This window comes from Pyxicephalus adspersus, chromosome Z (assembly GCF_032062135.1).
Source record: "Pyxicephalus adspersus chromosome Z, UCB_Pads_2.0, whole genome shotgun sequence".
Classification (NCBI taxonomy): domain Eukaryota; kingdom Metazoa; phylum Chordata; class Amphibia; order Anura; family Pyxicephalidae; genus Pyxicephalus; species Pyxicephalus adspersus.
In genome coordinates, this window is record NC_092871.1 from 59,131,585 (window position 1) to 59,149,380 (window position 17,796).

Consider the following 17,796-nt stretch of genomic DNA (forward strand, 5'->3'; position numbering starts at 1 on the left):
ACCAGGCCAATGCGGCAATGGGGGCAGTAGAGCATGCATCCTCCAACCCAACCCACAGTTTGGAGCGGCTATTAGTGCACCAATCCAGCAGCCTAGAAGTGCACTGCCTGATGGTATAAAACTGGGTCAGGGAATGCCATTCCTCCGTTGGCTTTGGAGAGTCTCATTAATGTCATCGTAAGCCTGGGCGCCCCATTAAGCCAGATAAATTTTACAAATTCAGAACGGAATTTTCGAAGGATAAAAAGCGGGATGTGTATTGGGAGTGCTTGCAGCATATACAACAGTCTAGGCATAACATTCATTTTAAGCACATTGCACCTCCCAAACCATGTAAATGCCATCTGTCTCCACCTCTGTAGATCACTTCGGATTTTATTTAATAGAGGGATAAAATTGAGATCTGCAATTCGCGTTAGATTAGCTGGAATCTGTGTGCCCAGGTAAGAGATAGCTGAGTTAGACCACTTGAAGGGTGCCAAGGCCTCTCTAATTTTTCTGGGAAGAGTAACACTCAGTGCCTCTGACTTTTGCAGGTTTATTTTGTAATTAGAGAGTGAGGCATATCTGCAAAGAACCGGCAAAGTAGTTACCGGTGTTGCAACATAAAATAAAAGGTCATCAGCATAAGCAGCCACTTTTTGTTCAGTGGGGCCAATCTGGACTCCCCTGATATCTCCATTGGCACGAATTATTCGTAGGAGGGGCTCCAAGGTCAACACAAACAGCAAGGGAGATAATGGGCATCCCTGTCTCGTCCCATTGGTAATACAAAAGGAGTGGGAGAGTTCACCATTAACCCGTACTCTGGTGCTAGGGGAGGAATACAACGTTTCTATCCAGCGCAGAATACGAGGGGGAAGACACAAATGTGTCAATGCGGAGAGCAGAAACGTCCAGTCCACCCGATCAAATGCCTTCTCAGCATCAGTGGAGAGGAGCATTAGTGGGGTGTTGAGTATGTGCATAGTTAATAATATTCAGGGTATGGATCGTGTTGTCCCTGGCTTCCCTCATTGGGAGAAAACCGCTTTGGTCAGGATGGACAATATCAGTCAGTATTGGAGTCAGCCTGTGCGCTAATATGCTGGCAAAAAGTTTCAAATCACAATTAAAGCAAAGATATTGGTCTATAATTGGGGAGTATAGGAGAGGGTCCTTGTCTGGTTTGAGTATCACTGATATGTGGGCCGCTAATGTGTCAGAAGAGTGTGACCATCAGTGAGCGCATTCAGCACTAAAACTAAATGCGGGCCTAGTACTGGGAAGACTTTTCCTTTAGTAGGCTAATGTCAGACCATCTGGGCCGGGAGCTTTCCCTGATGCGGCTCGGCGAATTGCCGCTTGTAGCTCAAGCAGTGTTATCGGTTTATCTAATATCTCTCTAATGTCTGAGGACAATGTCGGTAAGTCGGAGGCACTGAGATATTCCTGTATTGCGATCTGGCGGTCGGGAGATGACCTACAACTAGAGTCTCCCCGTAAATTATACAGTAGACTGTAATAGTCATGGAAGGTGTTAGCAATGTCAGGGGTGGCGTGTGTCAGGGTGCCCAAAGAGGTTTTGATTTTAGGGATATACATGGCGGCCTTCTTAGACCTAAGCGCCCTAGCCAATGCCCTACGACAGTGGTTGGCATGTTCATAGTAGTACCGTTTGCAACGGGTAAGTTGTGTTTTAGCCTTTTCTCTGTACAGAGAGTTAATTTGTGTACGAGTAGTTGGGATTCCAGGTCCAATGTTGGAAGCCTTTTGTGCAACATTTCTAAACGATGCAACTCCTGTAACAGCGTATCAAGCCTTTGTGTGGTTAGTCTTTTGAGTCTACAGCTCTGTTGTATGAACAGACCTCTAATATAACATTTATGAGCTTCCCATACATAAAGTGGATTGTCTGTAGATCCTGCATTGTTGGCAAAGGAGGAAAGTTCTTCCTCAATCTTTGCGGTCAGTTCAAGAACTTCGAGCTGTGCCTCATTTAGCCTCCAAACATTGGGTTTACATTCATATATCCTCTCAGAGATCTCTATCATAATGGGGGCGTGGTCAGAGAAAGTTATGGAACCAATACTCGAGTCGCTAACCTGTGAAATGGCATCATGGGATATCAGAAAATAATCAAGTCTGGATTAATTATTATGGACCGTGGAGTAGAACGTATAATCCCTGTCTCCGGGGTGTTGAATACGCCAGATATCTATCAGTTGATTGTCATGTATGTTTATGATGTTTATGATGAGAGTAAGGCAGGTGGGAACGGCCCTTGGATATGTCCAAAGACGGGTTTAAAGGTAAAATAAAATCTCCTATGATGGTACCTTGAGCCACCTCAGATAAGAGGGTCAGAATATATTCAAGGACAGTCAACTGGCCGGTATTAGGTAGGTATATGTTTACAAATGTAAATAGTTGCTTCTCTATCATACCCTGGACCATGAGGAAATGACAGTCTGGATCCACTTTACACAAAGAGGGGGACCATGGAAGAGAACCATCTATTAGAATGCTAACTACCCTAGATTTAGAATCGGGTGAAGTGCTGTGATAACTGTATTTGGCTTGTTTGTTACGCAGGACCGGGATTTTGTCATGGTGAAAGTGTGTCTCTTGCAGAAAGACAATATGGCTTATGCATTTTCGGAGTGTATTGAATAGGACTGACCGTTTTGAGGGAGAGTTTAATCCCTTAACATTCAGAGATGTGAGTGTGATAGTCATAATTCCTGTGGTCTAACGGTAAGGTATGGGAGGGGGAAGGGTAGGGGAAATTAGTTAAGAATAGGAGGAAAGAAAAGAAAGAAGAAATTAGGAAATCAATAAAATACGGTACACAAAGAAGAAAAAGCAGCGAGAAAAACAAAACAACTTAAAAGCAAGAAGAAATTGAGGTCCAGGCCCTAAACCTAGGTAAGTAAAACAACATACCCCAACACCGACCTCTACATGAGGCCGGGTGTACCTATGTGGGGGGGTAGTGTAGGCAAGAACACTATAAGCAGCAACATAAAACACGTATATAACTATAAGTAAATCACACAGCTCTAGTAAGTGAAACCAGGAAAATATGCCATTCCCAAAAAACAAGGAGAGGAGATAGAATTTTAAACTTACAAGAGTTGAAAGGTTTCACAGGACTGAAGATCCCAAAGACATTAACAAAAACATTAAATAAAGGGCATACCAATAATCAGGCATACTAAAGTGCACAGCAATACACAATGCAGGCTACTACAGGAGCCGAAACAATAACCCAGCTTCAAAGCGCCAGGTATCATGTAAACAGAACAATACTAATAACAGTAATAGTACTGGCGGTAGGCAGCCATCTGGGAGCAAAGAACCACTGAGACCATGATGGGCCGTTGCCCATACTCAATGTGCACCAATGTCACCGCAATAACAGGAATCCGCTTCAAGCATAGGAGATATGCTCAGATCAGGACATAGATACATCACACAGGAACGATAAGTTTCTGAGGAGGTATAGATATGCATTGTAATATATGTAGGAGGTAGACAGTGGTGGTAACAAGAGTCCAAATATTCAGCAGCAGGAGAAATCACAGTTCATGTGAATTTGAGGTATTCCTTCTCAGGGAGCGCTGAGGAGTGGGAGAGCGCCGTCTGCGTCGGGGGGAGGTAGATGATCTCGACCTCAAGTAGATACTTGGGAGTAGCTCTAAGACTTCCAGCCAATTGAGAACATCAATGGGATCTGCGGCCAAGAAGGTAAACAGGGCCGGTAGCTGAGATGGATTGTGCAATGTAAACACAGAGTTGGGTTTGGTCACTATGAGATGTAGTGGATGTCCCTATCTATATCGGGCACCGTGTGTGGTAATGTAATCAAAAAGTGGCTTCAGTATGCGTCTCATCTGTAGCGTGCGAGGGGATAGATCCGGATATATCTGAATACTTGCACCATCAAAATCAATCGGCCCTTTCTGCCATGCTTTCTGAACGATCTGCTCTTTAACTTTGTAAAAGTGCACGCTGCATAGAACATCTCTGGGGTACTTCAGGTACTTCATGGGAACTTCAGGGGAACTTCATCTCTCCTCACACCAACCCTATGAACTCTATCCAATTCTATGCGCTCTGAGGGGGGCGGTCTAAAAGGGTGTTAAAAATGGCAATCACAGTGTGTTCCAGGTCAGGCCCAGCTGTAGCTTCCGGGAGTCCCCTTAATCGTAAATTGTTGCGTTGGCCCCTGTTTTCTTGATCGTCCAAACTGAGAGCCAAGTTAGAAAGCACAGACTTCATGTGCAGTTGGGCATGTTAAAGCGTGTCTAATCTAAGGGAAGTTTGAGAGGAGGAGGACTCCAGGGAAGTAACCTTAATATCAACTGCTTGCACTTTCTGATATATCTGTTCAATCTCTGCATGAACAGAGTGCTCTATGAGATGAGCCCAATATTCCAGCTCTGTTTTAGTGGGTATGAATTTCAGGAGGGCTTGTAATTCTCTGGTCAGCTGCTGAGGAGAAGACACTGTGTCTGAGAACTCAGCTGGGGAATCAGATGACAGACAGGAGTGTGTCCCCAGCTGCGGGGAAAGTCCCCTCTTTACTCACAAGATCAGCAGACTCCAGGTGGTCAGCTTCACTTGCAAATGCAGGGGCCATCTTGGGAGCACTTCCTCCTGCTGAAGCTGCCCAGTCTGAAGGGAAATATTTGTTGTCCCGTTTAGGGGTTTAGGGGTACCCTCAAATTGACTTTATTGTTGGAGGAATATAGGTAAATAACTAAGCATTTGAATTTTGATTGGTTAAAAAAAACTAAATATTGGTTTCAGGGGTCATCTGAGGTCTGAGATTTGCCCTGGCAAGTGTCTAAAAATTTAACATACAGCAGTTTTTCCTCCTAAAACCACTTTTAAAAAACGTTGCTGTTTGTTTACTATGGCTTTCCTAAATGTTTGAAGGAGAACTGTGGTGACATTTGTATAGACTCACATTTTTTAGAGGATATATATATATATATATATATATATATATATATATATATATATATATGATATTCTCAGTTTTGTGTGATTTTCTCAGTTCCCTCCATTCAGAGATTTCCAGATGCACTGTTCATATACAAATGTGTCTGTGTGTTGGCCTTTAGCCGAAGACAACACTCCCATCTTTCTCTCCCCTCATCATGTGTGTTTGGAGCTTCACATGTTTACTTTTTGGCCCCTCTTCTCTGCATTTTTAATTGTTATGTTCCACTGCTCTATTTTTCTAATTCATTCATATAACCTAAACAGAAATTAGTTTTTCTTTTTTTTCCTGTTTTTCCAGTAACTGCTTGCTTTGTACTTACTGGGTCTTATAGAGAAGGGCACAACAAAGCTAGCTGGCAAGAGTGATGCTCAGCATAAAAGTAAAAGATTCACTGAGACTGTGTTACCAAATAAGAATGCTGCCAGTTCTTCATTGGAATTACATTGTATTATGTATAAAATTACATACTGTTGTTCTTTGCAGGGAGAACAGGGAGAGGATGGCAAGATGGAAGGTGCACCCGGTCCCCCTGGAGACAGAGTAAGACTTATTTCTACTTTCATACAAGGCCACATATATAATGTTTATCAGTTTTCTTGCAGAATTTACGTTGTCTCTTCACTTATATGTACTTTGTGTTTATGATTGAACTTTTCAAAAAAGTAGGCAGTTCAAGTTCAACAAAATACTCATGTGGAAGGGACCAAAGGATCTCTTAATTTCGTGGTCATACTGATTTGCATGTAACTTCAGCTTCCTATATCGTCCACAATCTGCTAATTATTTTGACATCCAATTTATTATTTTGACATCCAGTTTTTTATAAGAATAGGCCTAATTACCTATGCATTTATTATCCTGTGCTTAGTTTGAAAGTTCTGGTTTGTGCCAGGTTTATTTTAAAAGTGGCCACTAGTTTATTATTCATATAGTTTTTTATTTTTTTCGGGAAACCAAACCATTTGAAAAATAACCCGTTTGCCCTCTGCATACTCCTAAAGTTATAAAAGGTAATGGCTGCCTTTTATTATTTACCTTTGCATCTGAAACCGGGGCCCATGGTTTGATCATTCCCACAAACGACAAACTGTTTAGCTATTTGAGTAATTGAAGCCTTTGCACTAAATAAACCATTACTTGGTGGGTGGGCCTTGTCTGTAAAAAAATAAAAAACACCTGTGACAAGTTTTTTTTTTTACTCGGCTTTACACATTTTTTCTAGTACCAAAAGCCCTATTCTTCTTTATCTATAACTTTAAAAATTAGTAATTTCTCTAACTATTCACTGGAGACATCGAAACAGCGCAAGGCCTTCACACCGGTCTGTAAGCAACTGATTGCACAGGATATTAGATTTGCAATACTCTACCCTGCTGTACTCAAAATCTTCACAACAGATCGTGGCATTCACATTTTTAAGAATCCTCAGTAGGCAGCATTTATAAAATTGCTTTCAGCATCTTCTCCAATCTCCAGGGAGCCATCAGAATCACCTAACCGCAGACCAGATTGATCTTCCCCTGGATCTTCACTACGGCCCTGATAGCTCTACCCATTCTTTTTGATCTGCTGCAGTAAAGCTCACACTCTTAGATTCAGCGGGGGCTCACTCTCCTTTACTGGCATACACTGAAAGTTGTCGTTAGGATGTCATTGTTTTATGGTTCACAAGATGGAGCCAGTGATCTGCTTTAGATCACACTGTGTCAACTCAATTTATATGCTCTCCACTACTCTACAACAGCATGACAGAAAAGATGGTCAGTTATATCATCTTGTTGGTTACCTCATTGATTTTCTTCTTACTTCCCCCATTGGGAAAAAATAGAGTCTATTGGAAGTACTACGATGTTTGACTTTGCTATTCCTCATTGTTTTAGTTTGGTTCATTTTGGTTTGGGCTGGGGGAATGGCTTACAGCACTACGACACTACATATGCTTTCTACTGCAAGAAACGCATTTATCATCGGCTTTCTTCCACCTTCTTCGAAAGAGCTGGGTTGGTAAAGTGTGGTGTGCATCATCTCAGGTCAGGCGGGCTGGTGTGCTCATACTAATCAATAGGAAACTGCACTTTACAGTAGTTTCAAAGTCATGTGTTCCATCCCAGGGTAGATGGGCCTCTATCACGCTACAATTCATAACTGGTTCTGTTGCGTTACTGGCCGTTTATGGCCCCAATCAGGATAATAAGATATTCTATGACTCATTGCTAACTACCCTACATACCTTACCACACACATCCTCTAATAATAGCAGGAGACTTAAATGCAGTGCCTAACACCAAAGAGGTCAAACAGCCGCCTCCCCAAAGGCAAGGTACCACCCTGTCAAACGATAATACTTTTGATTCTTTTATCTCAGCGGCCAGCCTGATTGATATTTGGAGACACCTGCACCCGTTAGAGTGGGAATTCACACATGTCAGCTGTACACTTTACGATGTCAGGAATCGATACTAGACTTATCTCAGAAGACATGCTACTCAAGGTGGACTCAGCAGAGATACACCCGTTAGTGATTACGAACCATGCCCCAGTGACCTCATGGACAGATTCCTCCACAAAACAGATTTTGTATGGAGATTTCCAGTGTTCCTGAGAACACTGATGAGAAATTTCAGCATCATCTGCAGCACCGGTGGCCGGACTATGAGTTTCGTAAGGGTCAGCAGAAGTCCAACCCACAACTTTACTGGGACATGGTGAAGGGGGTCCTCAGAGGCAATATTATTGCATATGTAACCTCCACAAAGGAGGCAACTCTGTGCAAGTATATTGAGGCCTGTACTCAGGCCAGAGAGGCATATGTGCAATTTAAAACCTCCCTTTTGCCATCAGATACGGAAATATGGTTACAAGCCAAACGAGCATGTGATCTCTGGATTAGCCAGTATGACTCCACTATCAGATCATACCGATCAACCGAATTCTTCCAATTTTGTAACAAATCTGGCAGATTACTGGCTAATTTGGCAAAGGGGTTTAGGATGCCTTCCCAAGTAGTAGCCGTCAGAGATTCTAAAAATGTATTATGTAACTCTCCAAGGAACATTGCATCGGTGTTTGCAAAGTTTTGAGAAAACCTATATACCTCTAAGGGCAGTGATGTGTCCTTGGGCCGAGGTTTTTTGGAAAGATTACCCCCCACAAATTCACATCAGAAGAGTTAAACTACCTCAACTTGGCAATAACTGAAGAGAAGGTAATTGCTCTGATCAAGGGCTCTGCCGATTTCAAAGCACCAGGTTTACCTTCTGAATGTTTTAAAACCTTAGTGGACAAGACATCTCCTCATGGATGTCTGACCGATTCCTGAAACTCAACCTGGATAAAACAGAACTCATCATCATCCCCCCCTCAAATTCCAAATCCCCCCCTGACATATATCTAACTGTTAACAACACTGTTATTCGGCCCTCCCCTCAGGCACGTTGTCTTGGTGTCACCTTTGACTCGGCCCTCTCATTTACCCCCCATATTCAGAACATTTCCAGGTCCTGTCACTTTCACCTACGCAACATCTCCAATATCCGCCCCTACCTGTCCCCTGAGACCACCAAACTCCTTGTACATATACTTATCATCTCCCATCTGGACTACTGTAACATCCTTCTCGCTGGTATTCCACTAACCCGACTCTCTCCTCTACAATCTATCATGAATGCTGCAGCCAGACTCATCCATCCTTCCCTCCACTCCTCTTCCGCTGCATCTCTTTGTAGTTCTCTCCATTGGCTTCCATTTCACCTTAGAATCAAATTTAAGCTCCTGTGCTTTGCCTTCAAATCCTTACACAGGTATTGTCCCACTTACATTTCTGACATGGTTAAAAAATACTCCCCCTGCCGCTCTCTCCGCTCCTCCAATGACCTACTAATGACTTCCTCACTCATAACCTCATCACACGCACGGTTACAGGACTTCTCTAGAGCTGCTCCAACTCTCTGGAATGGTCTTCCTCGTCCTATTTGGCTTGCTCCTACTTTCTGCTCATTTAAAAGAGCGCTCAAAACCCATTTTTTCAAACTTGCCTACCCGTCTTCTTCTGTCAATTGAAACCACCACTACTTCCCACCACTACATATCTCCCATCCTATTGTGTGTGAAATTCCCCCACCTACTAGATTGTAAGCTCTTCGGGGCAGGGTCCTCTCCTCCTGTATCACTGTCTGTATTAGTCTGTCATTTGCAATCCCTATTTAATGTACAGCGCTGCGTAATATGTTGGCGCTATATAAATCCTGTTTAATAATAATAAAAGGTGGCGCCCTCCCTCACAGCACTGTACAATACCTTGTTCTCTTCCTCCTCTTATCTAGAGTCAGGTAATTTGGCTTTCATTAAGGTCTTGCTTAAACCACATAGAGATCCTAAAGACCCAGGCTCACACTGCCCAATCTCCCTCCTAAACCAGGATGTCAAGATATTGTCTAAAATCCTGGCAGATCGCCTGGCAAGGATTATGCCACATCTGGTGGGCCTAGCCCAGGTGGGTTTCATAGTGGGAAAATCCACTACTTACAATATCAGGAAACTATTGTTAGTATTAGAGCAAGCGCGTTTAAATAGTTCCTCCTCTTCGGCTCTATTGACGCAGAGAAGGCCTTCGACAGTGTTGAGGTGCCATGGTTACACCTAGTGCTTCAGAATTTTGGATTTCAAGGAAATATAGCCACTTTTTTGGCAGCCATGTACTACCGGCCAATGGCCTGGGTTCAAGTAGCAGGAGTGCTTTCTTCATCCTTTCCTCTGGGTAGAGGTACTAGACAAGGTTGTCCTCTCTCACCATTATTATTTACCTTAGTAATTGAGTCGTTGGCCAGGTCATTTTGCGACTGCAAGGTTTTTGAAGGTTTTAATGTTCACAATAGACAAATTAGCTATGTTTGCGGATGAGGTGATGTTATTTTTTCATAACCCAGCTAAGGATTTCCCTAATATTATCAAACACATTAAGAGTTTTGGGGTATTCTCGGGTTTCTGTATTAACTATGACAAAAGTGAGCTGCTCAGTCTCAAACCCCATCTCCACCCGGGGATAGCAGCGGAAATTACAGCTCCAGGCCTAAAGTTAACTAAATCCTATCTAACTTATTTAGGCATAAAAATATCTCAAAATCCCCATGATATGTACACTCTTAATTACTTTCCCCTAATAGCCAAAATATTAGCTGAATTGAATACCTGGAAACACTTACCCCTATCTCTGATGGGCTGCTGCCATCTAATAAAGATAATCAGCTTTGCTAGGCTTCTTTGCCCATTACAGACTTTACCCTTTCTTCTGAGACACTTGGATGTACAAAAACTCCACTCTGCCTTCACAACTTTTCTGTGACAGAGGAATACTCCACCCATAGCCAGGGCAAAATTGATTTGTTCTAAAGAAAACTTAGGCATTAACTTACCTGATGTACGAATGTATAACCTAGCCTGCCTACTAAGACACGTTAGGGACTGGTGGCATGGGACATCACACTACACTACCAGTAAACTTGAATCCTTGTTGGTCCGCCCCTGGTCTCTACTAGGTTTATTGAATACCTCCTACTTAGATGTGCCTCATAATATTCGGGACAACCTATTATTCAGCGACACTTAACTAACATGGAGGGAGTTCAAAAAGGTATATAGTTGTGGTCTCTGAGCTATTATGGCAACCCCTATCTGCTCCACTCCGGGTTTCCCCCAGGGTCAAATGCACCAAGCAAATACGTTATGGGTGCAGAGAGGTGTTAGGACTTTAGCACAATTGGTGGATGAAGATGGTAAACCTATGCCCTTTAATATCTTCCGAATCAAGTATGCTATACCTATGCATTTTTTCCTATATTATCTTCAAGTGAAATCCACCTTTTTTGAAGGACAGGTTGGACGCCCGGACTTCCCCCTCCGGTGTCCAGGATCCTGGGAACCCCACAGTTAAAACATTCTATCTCACACATCTACCTGCTGCTGATGGAACAGGTAACGGGTAAAGTGTGTTCCCACTCGTATGTTAAACACTTAGCAACTTATCTAGGTTGTAACTATTCAGAAACTTTGGATCTGCTAGAGGCTAGTTGGAGTAGTGTACGGAAACATATGGTGAGTGAACAGTAGAGGGAACTACAGTTTAAAATCATACACAGAGCTTACTACGCTTTCAATTTGAAAATCAGGCCACAGGGAGTATCAGACCACCTGACAGCCTGCCCTAAAGGCCAACTGCCTTTAGCTCCTTAAGAACATGCCCTTTGGGACTGCCCCAAGATACTGGCTTTTTGGAGACTAGTATTTGAGTTCATGGCGAATATTTCCAGGCAGACGAGATATCCATCTCCCCACCTTGCTTTGTTTCATGTAGAAATGCCCCCTGAAACAGCTGAGAGAGATTTACCTATCTATTCATCCATGAGTAATAAGTGAGTCGTCTTACTAAAATTGTTCTAGGATTGTAAACCCCCCCATGTATGTTTGGTTTAGTTGTTTTATTTATGCTTAAAATGTGGTTGTTTGTTTTGGGAAATGCATCACGCAGTACAGCTTCCATGCTCACAAGGGATATATATATTAGAAGTGTCAGAAAATCATAGCGGGCCACAAGCTAAAGAGAAAACATGTATGTTTGGTTTAGTTGTTCTATTTATTGTTAAATTGTGGTTGCTTGTTTCGATATAGAGATGTGAGGATTATGATGTTTATCTTAGCTTAACACAATAAACCTCAACAGGAAACAATCCAACATACGCATAGGAGAAAAAAGAAAAAAAGAGGCAGAAAAAGTCTGGACATGTGCAATCGTTTTATTGTTTAACCACTTGTTTATTATCACAACTGATTATTACAACTGACACTGTTTATAATTAGGATTGCATTCTGTATGGTGATTGGATATTTCTGTTTATTATTCTCATTTCTTGTCAATAATAAATAATTAAAAAAAATAGTCTTTAGATACACATTAAAAAAAACAGTGATATATGTGATTATACAAGAATATAAATATTTACTCTCAAAGCATTACAGCCATGCAGTCATTTTAAAGATTTATATCTTACCCTTGCTTGCCTGTAAATTTTAGGTGTTAGAAGTAATTTAACCAAATAATGGCAAACTGGTGGTAAAACAGTGGTTAGTTAGAGCAGAGGCCCCCGGTCCACGACCGCCTGACAAGTGGGCCATGGCTCTGGCCGGTGCACCCACCAACAGGGTCAGGGGAAGGACCCCGTTTGGGAAGGCGCACCAGCCAGAGCCTGCGGCCTACGTGTCCTGGAAGCATCGCAGGGGGCGGTGGGTGGGTGGTGTCTCTGAACAGGTCTGAGCCTGCGATGGGAAAGTGGGCAGGTTCTGGCATCATGATATCACTCTGGGGGGAAGTTTCTTCCCTTTGAGTGACACACGACTCCCCACGCATGCACTTTGCGGAGTCTGTGCATTTAGTGGTCTGCAACTTGCAAAAGGTTGGGGACCACTGAGTTAGAGAACTTCAGCCTGACCAATATCAGTAAAAGTTTTGAGTAATTTTTCTGTTCTCCAACACTGTAAATTATAAAACTAATTTTTGGGTGGTGGCGAGGGGAGAGCGGCAAAACCAGGCTGATAAGTAGACAGAAAAGACAGCCACCTTGGGTACTTGGGTAGCAAGAAAGAGCATACCTCTTAATTCCGAAAGAGGAACAACTCAGAGAAATGTGGACCTAGAATTTACATTGCATCAAACCTAAATGTGGGTAAACTGAGCTAAGTATTAGGTATGGCTTAATAGTGTCCAAGCCCAATTGCGAATACACCACACAAATGATTCCCTATACCCTATGTTGGAACTATTAATATTTCATATAAATGTTTAATTGATGTATAATCATGATTGGTAACATTCAAGCAAAGCTGGAACAAGCAAATGTGATAAATTGTGGAGGGCTTCTTAAAAACCAGCAGCTAATAGGGGGTTTCCCTTCCCTTCACTCCCCCTTTAAATGCAATAATGTTTAGTGGTATTTTTCCCCATCTACCACACTCTGAAATGCATTGGTGATTAGTAGTGTTTCTAACCTCTACCCCCTCATACCCATTCATGGTCAGTGGTGATTCTCCCTTTCCACTCACATCCAACTCATCTTGGCATAACACCGTATTATTCACAAAATGAGTAATGGTGAAAAGGTCAACCCAAGCCATTTAATATATCCTTTTCTCTTTTTTTTAAGGGTCCTGTTGGTGATCGTGGAGACAGAGGGGAGACAGGAGATCCTGGATATCCTGTAAGTTGGAACTGGGGGTTGGATACAGTATAAGGTTCTGGTTGATCTTCATTTTTCTGTATCTATATATACAGTAGAATAGGTTTTTTGAGATGTATGGTATGTTTTTACATTTATTAATGGTTGCTGTGTCTTTCTATAGGATTGTTGGGTACAATAGTTCTGTAGAATTGCTGATGTTTTCACTACAATTAAAACACCATCCACAGTTCATCCTCATGAACATGTGCACAGTTTTGGTATTGAAATTGGTGAAGTTAGGGCTGCATAGGTTGGGGTAGGGGCAAGAATTGTAAGTATTACTGATGTGAAGCAAAGGTCAGACAAGACCATGCTCTGAGCATGACTGGAGATATAAAAGTTTTTAAAACCATCCAGTTCTAGTTCCATAATCCAATCACTATGCTTAAATGCTAATAATCTGATTTTGTAAATTGGGTAAACAGTGTTAGTGTAACAAACACATATACTTTTCAGTGTACTTTCTGCATTAATACCTGTAGATGTCTACATTATTCTTTTGATTAAAGATGCTTAAATGAATGGCTTCTTTGGGTTTATAATGCTCTTTTATTCCAATGAATCCTGTGTATTTGCTCTAACAAGCTAGAAGTAGTATGTAGTATACAGATTATTAGAATGTGGGTTTGCAGGCAGGTACTGTCGCTTGCACATGTTTGTAAGGCAGTTTTCGATCTAAAATACATTTGTGTGTATCAAATAACTAAAGGAGCTTTGCATCTCATTTGTCTTGTGTATAACCAGATTTTTTTCTTGATTTTAGACAAGTTAGGGAAGGGTTTAAAGCCCAGTTTTTTATTGCTGTGTATTTTTTTTTTTCAATAAATGTATTTTTATTGACTTTTTTTGCATATAAATATAAAAACAGAAATACAAATTACAAGTAACAGGTAAAAATAACACAGTGGAAAAAGGAACAGCAGATAAGGGTAGTGTTTCACTTTAGATACAATGCAATATACAATCAAAGCTCAAATAACAATGCATTACAACAATTACAATTGTAATAACAGATAGTATCTCAATTCAGTAATCCTCAATTCCTTAATAGCAGACTAGCTTTTCATATGTTAGAAAAAGATTATGTAACGAAGAGTCTGAGTACAATGGAAATATGCAAGAATAACATTTACCAACAGAAATAAAAAGACATATTAGCAAATTTGAGTACTTATCCAAACTATCGGAGATAAAGGGAAATAAGAAAAGAATAAAATCGGGGGGGGGGGGGAGTGGAAGGACCTGGGTTCTTCAGAATGAAAATATTCAAGTCTTACTGGGCTGAGTACAAAAAAACAAGGGGGCAAGGGCCAACAATATCACAGGGCATTTGACCCAAGGTACATAACCATATACGTATCCCAAGGATCCCAAACCTTGTTAAATTTGTCTAATCGATCATATAGTCTTGCAGTCAGCTCCTCCATCAGGTAAACATCCTTAAAACGGTTAATCAAGGCTGATTTTTGGCAATCAGGCACCTGGCTGCTGTGAGTATGATAGTCATCAAGCGTTTACTGGGCTTGGAGATCTCCCTTACCGGCAATCCTAGGAGGTGAGTAAGGGGGTCAAAGGTTATAGGGACCTCCAGCAAATTTTCAAGGAGCTTATTAACCATTCGCCAGTAGGGGACTATATGTGGGCAAGACCAGAAGATGTGCTGCAAGGTACCTACATCAGAGTTGCATAGCCAGCACAAATTGCTAGTTGTAGGGTATATCCTATAAAGCATCTCCGGTGTCAGGTACCAGTGCATAAGGATTTTGTAGGTGTTGTCGTACACAGGGAGCTTTTTTGGGCCTGTTGCCATATAATTTTCCATAAATCATCTGGAAGCTCCCTCCCCAAAACCCTTTCCGATTTCTGCATATACATATGTTTTGGGGGAGGGCTGTCAGCTGGATAAGGCTTGTGGTGAAGAAGCAAAGGGAAATTCACAAAAGAGGCATAAGACAGCAATATAAACCCAACAGGGTGAAGGAGAGGGAAGGGTGCCCTATACCCATGTAAGTAATAATAACATTGTTAAGTTAGATGGCTATTTAAGGTACAGTATACTTCTTAATATGTTAAAGGCAAACCAGACCAGACAGACCAATATTTTTCTCTACTCTAAATACATACTTTGAATAGGAGGCATATTAATAAGATTTAAAGGATAATTGAATCAGTATTCATATTTTTTTCCTACATACAGGGCCAAGAAGGACCAGAGGGCCACAGAGGAAAACCAGGGCAACAGGGGCTACCGGTAGGATCATATTTCTTTTTGCCTGTTGCCCTACCATACACATTAGAGTTTAATTGGGCATTACCATATAGGACTAATAGTTATGTAGTGTGAAGGCCTGTCTGAATAGTTTCAGACTGGATGGATTCCTTGACCTTGTCCTAGCCTTCCAATTTTTAGTAAAGCTACCTATCTTATTAAAGGGCCTGTAGTAGGAGAAATGTGCATGTGATGCATTTTGCAACAAAATAACACTTACCTTTCAAGTAGCAGTAAACCATAATGTGTATTTGGTATGTGGGATAATATAGGGTGACAATAAAAATATGTGTACTTCATACTACATGTCTTTTATAGTATTCTCTAACATATTTTGTTGTAATCCTAGTTATAATGAAATGTTCCTTCTTGCAGGGTCATCCTGGACCACCAGGTTTTCAGGGCTTAAAAGGATCTAAAGGTGCTATGGTATGTTCTGCTGTTTTTTTTCTACAGTGGAATTTGGTTATCTTTAGGCATCTTTAAGAAATGCTGCATTTAAAATTATAATGAAAGATATACAAGACTGAATCTGCGTCCTCTGATTGGGTTTTTCCTTTTTTTGTTGTAGTAGATGGGAACATATAACAATCCTTCCTGTCTCCCCAAATTTCATTGCTTGGTTCCTGATGAGCAATTGTCACTGGACAAATATGGCTTCCATTCCTGACCTCCTCCTAAAATATGTGTAATATACTCATCTTCTGGGTTCAAAACTGTCTGAGAGACCAGGAAAAGAAACTACATCAGAAAATAAGTACTTATCTATAAGCTGGTATAATAACAAGCTATTAGTTACCTTATCTGTATGGCTACAAGAATTTTGTGTACCCCCTACATCAAAAGATTATTTTACTGCAGTTTCCAGCATTGTAATGGGACAGGCCTTGACCCTCCAACCCTTTTAACCAAGTGTTGGTGTGATTGAACAGGATCAAAAGGACAGAAATCTTGAACCATTCAGTAATATAGCTTTAATTGCGTCAGACTGCTAAGGGGCCCAGAATATTTGGTTATTTAGTACTGTTTGGTTATACAATGCTATATGGTATTTGACTGTTAAATTTAGATAAAATAATTTTATATAGTTTGAAAACCTCAATTGTCTCTGTAAAACAATTAAGGTCATATTCAAAGTATTACTATCCACTCTCTCTCCAAACACTGCAATATTTACTCCACATTGTGATTTTATTTTACAAGTAATTTTACCTGTCAGTCTTGAAATCAAGGCTTAGCATAGACTTTGTCTAGCATAGATCCTTGACATAGAGGTTAGCATAGATCCTTGTCCTTCTGAGTATTCTCTACATACTGCTTCAAATAACATTCAGTAATGGAGGGAGGTGGCATATGACTTAGTCACGTGACTTTGACAGCTTACATCACAAAGCTTTCTTCATTCCATTTATCATCCCATTTTATGTTATCCCCAATTCATAAAAATAATGTGCTTGTTTCAAAATGCTAAGCACAATTCATAAAAGACAGTATGACCATGGTAACTTTGTTTGAGACTGTGTGTTATGAGAGCTTTAATGATTTTGCTAGGGGCCCCATCACAGTTAGCCATGGAGTCTTTTCTAGATTGACCACACATCAAGAGACATGTTTTTAAATGTGGCAAAGTATCTGTTTTTTTTGGACTGATGTTTGATCAGATGTTTCTCCAGTTTTAAAAATTATGGTGGTACCAATAAAAATTGAAAAAAATGCATGGGGAGTTGTATAAAGATACCCCAATACAAGTGACGATGAAGCGTGGAAGAAAACAGAGCAGTAAATCATGGTCAAGGTGGCGTGTGCATTTTCATTGTTCTAAATGTGAGAAGACTGGATGGCAGGCCAGTGACTGCAGACTAAATTCCGGGACACATCACAATGTAGATTTTCGTCAGATGTAAAATTAATCCAGATTTCAACTATTTTTTCTGTTGTTTCATAGGGACTTAAAGGCAAGCCAGGAAAACCAGGGGAAGCTGGAGCTCGAGGGCCACCTGTAAGTTTAAAGTTTTCAACAATGTGATGTTCACAGTCTCTTTGTGTGTGTATGAGTTTCAGGCATTGTGAAAAAATACTGTAGACTGAGAATGATTTACAATATAGGTACACCTGCACACATGTATGTATTTTGCAGATATATGGCCCACTACATAATTTAAAAATTATGCCAAACATACTAATGATTAGCAAGATAATATGTAGGTTTAAATTTGGTAGTGAAGTCAAACCGAATTAGCTGTGTAGGATGAATTGAACTTGTATTT

General features: G+C 40.9%; 1 protein-coding gene and 1 long non-coding RNA gene across 3 annotated transcripts in view; one reads left to right on the top strand and one right to left on the bottom strand.

The window, feature by feature from the left end:
• Nucleotides 1-17,796, bottom strand: part of LOC140343731 (uncharacterized) — a 554,400-nt gene that overhangs the window by 400,314 nt on the left and 136,290 nt on the right. The gene's annotated exons all lie outside the window — the stretch shown is intronic.
• COL27A1 (collagen type XXVII alpha 1 chain) overlaps nucleotides 1-17,796 on the top strand; it is a 273,626-nt gene that overhangs the window by 213,889 nt on the left and 41,941 nt on the right. For both annotated transcript variants that reach the window (XM_072430586.1, XM_072430585.1), the window contains 5 exons: nucleotides 5,477-5,533; nucleotides 13,186-13,239; nucleotides 15,458-15,511; nucleotides 15,905-15,958; nucleotides 17,475-17,528. In XM_072430586.1, the coding sequence (XP_072286687.1) occupies nucleotides 5,477-5,533; nucleotides 13,186-13,239; nucleotides 15,458-15,511; nucleotides 15,905-15,958; nucleotides 17,475-17,528 (273 nt within the window). The remainder of the gene's footprint in view (nucleotides 1-5,476; nucleotides 5,534-13,185; nucleotides 13,240-15,457; nucleotides 15,512-15,904; nucleotides 15,959-17,474; nucleotides 17,529-17,796) is intronic.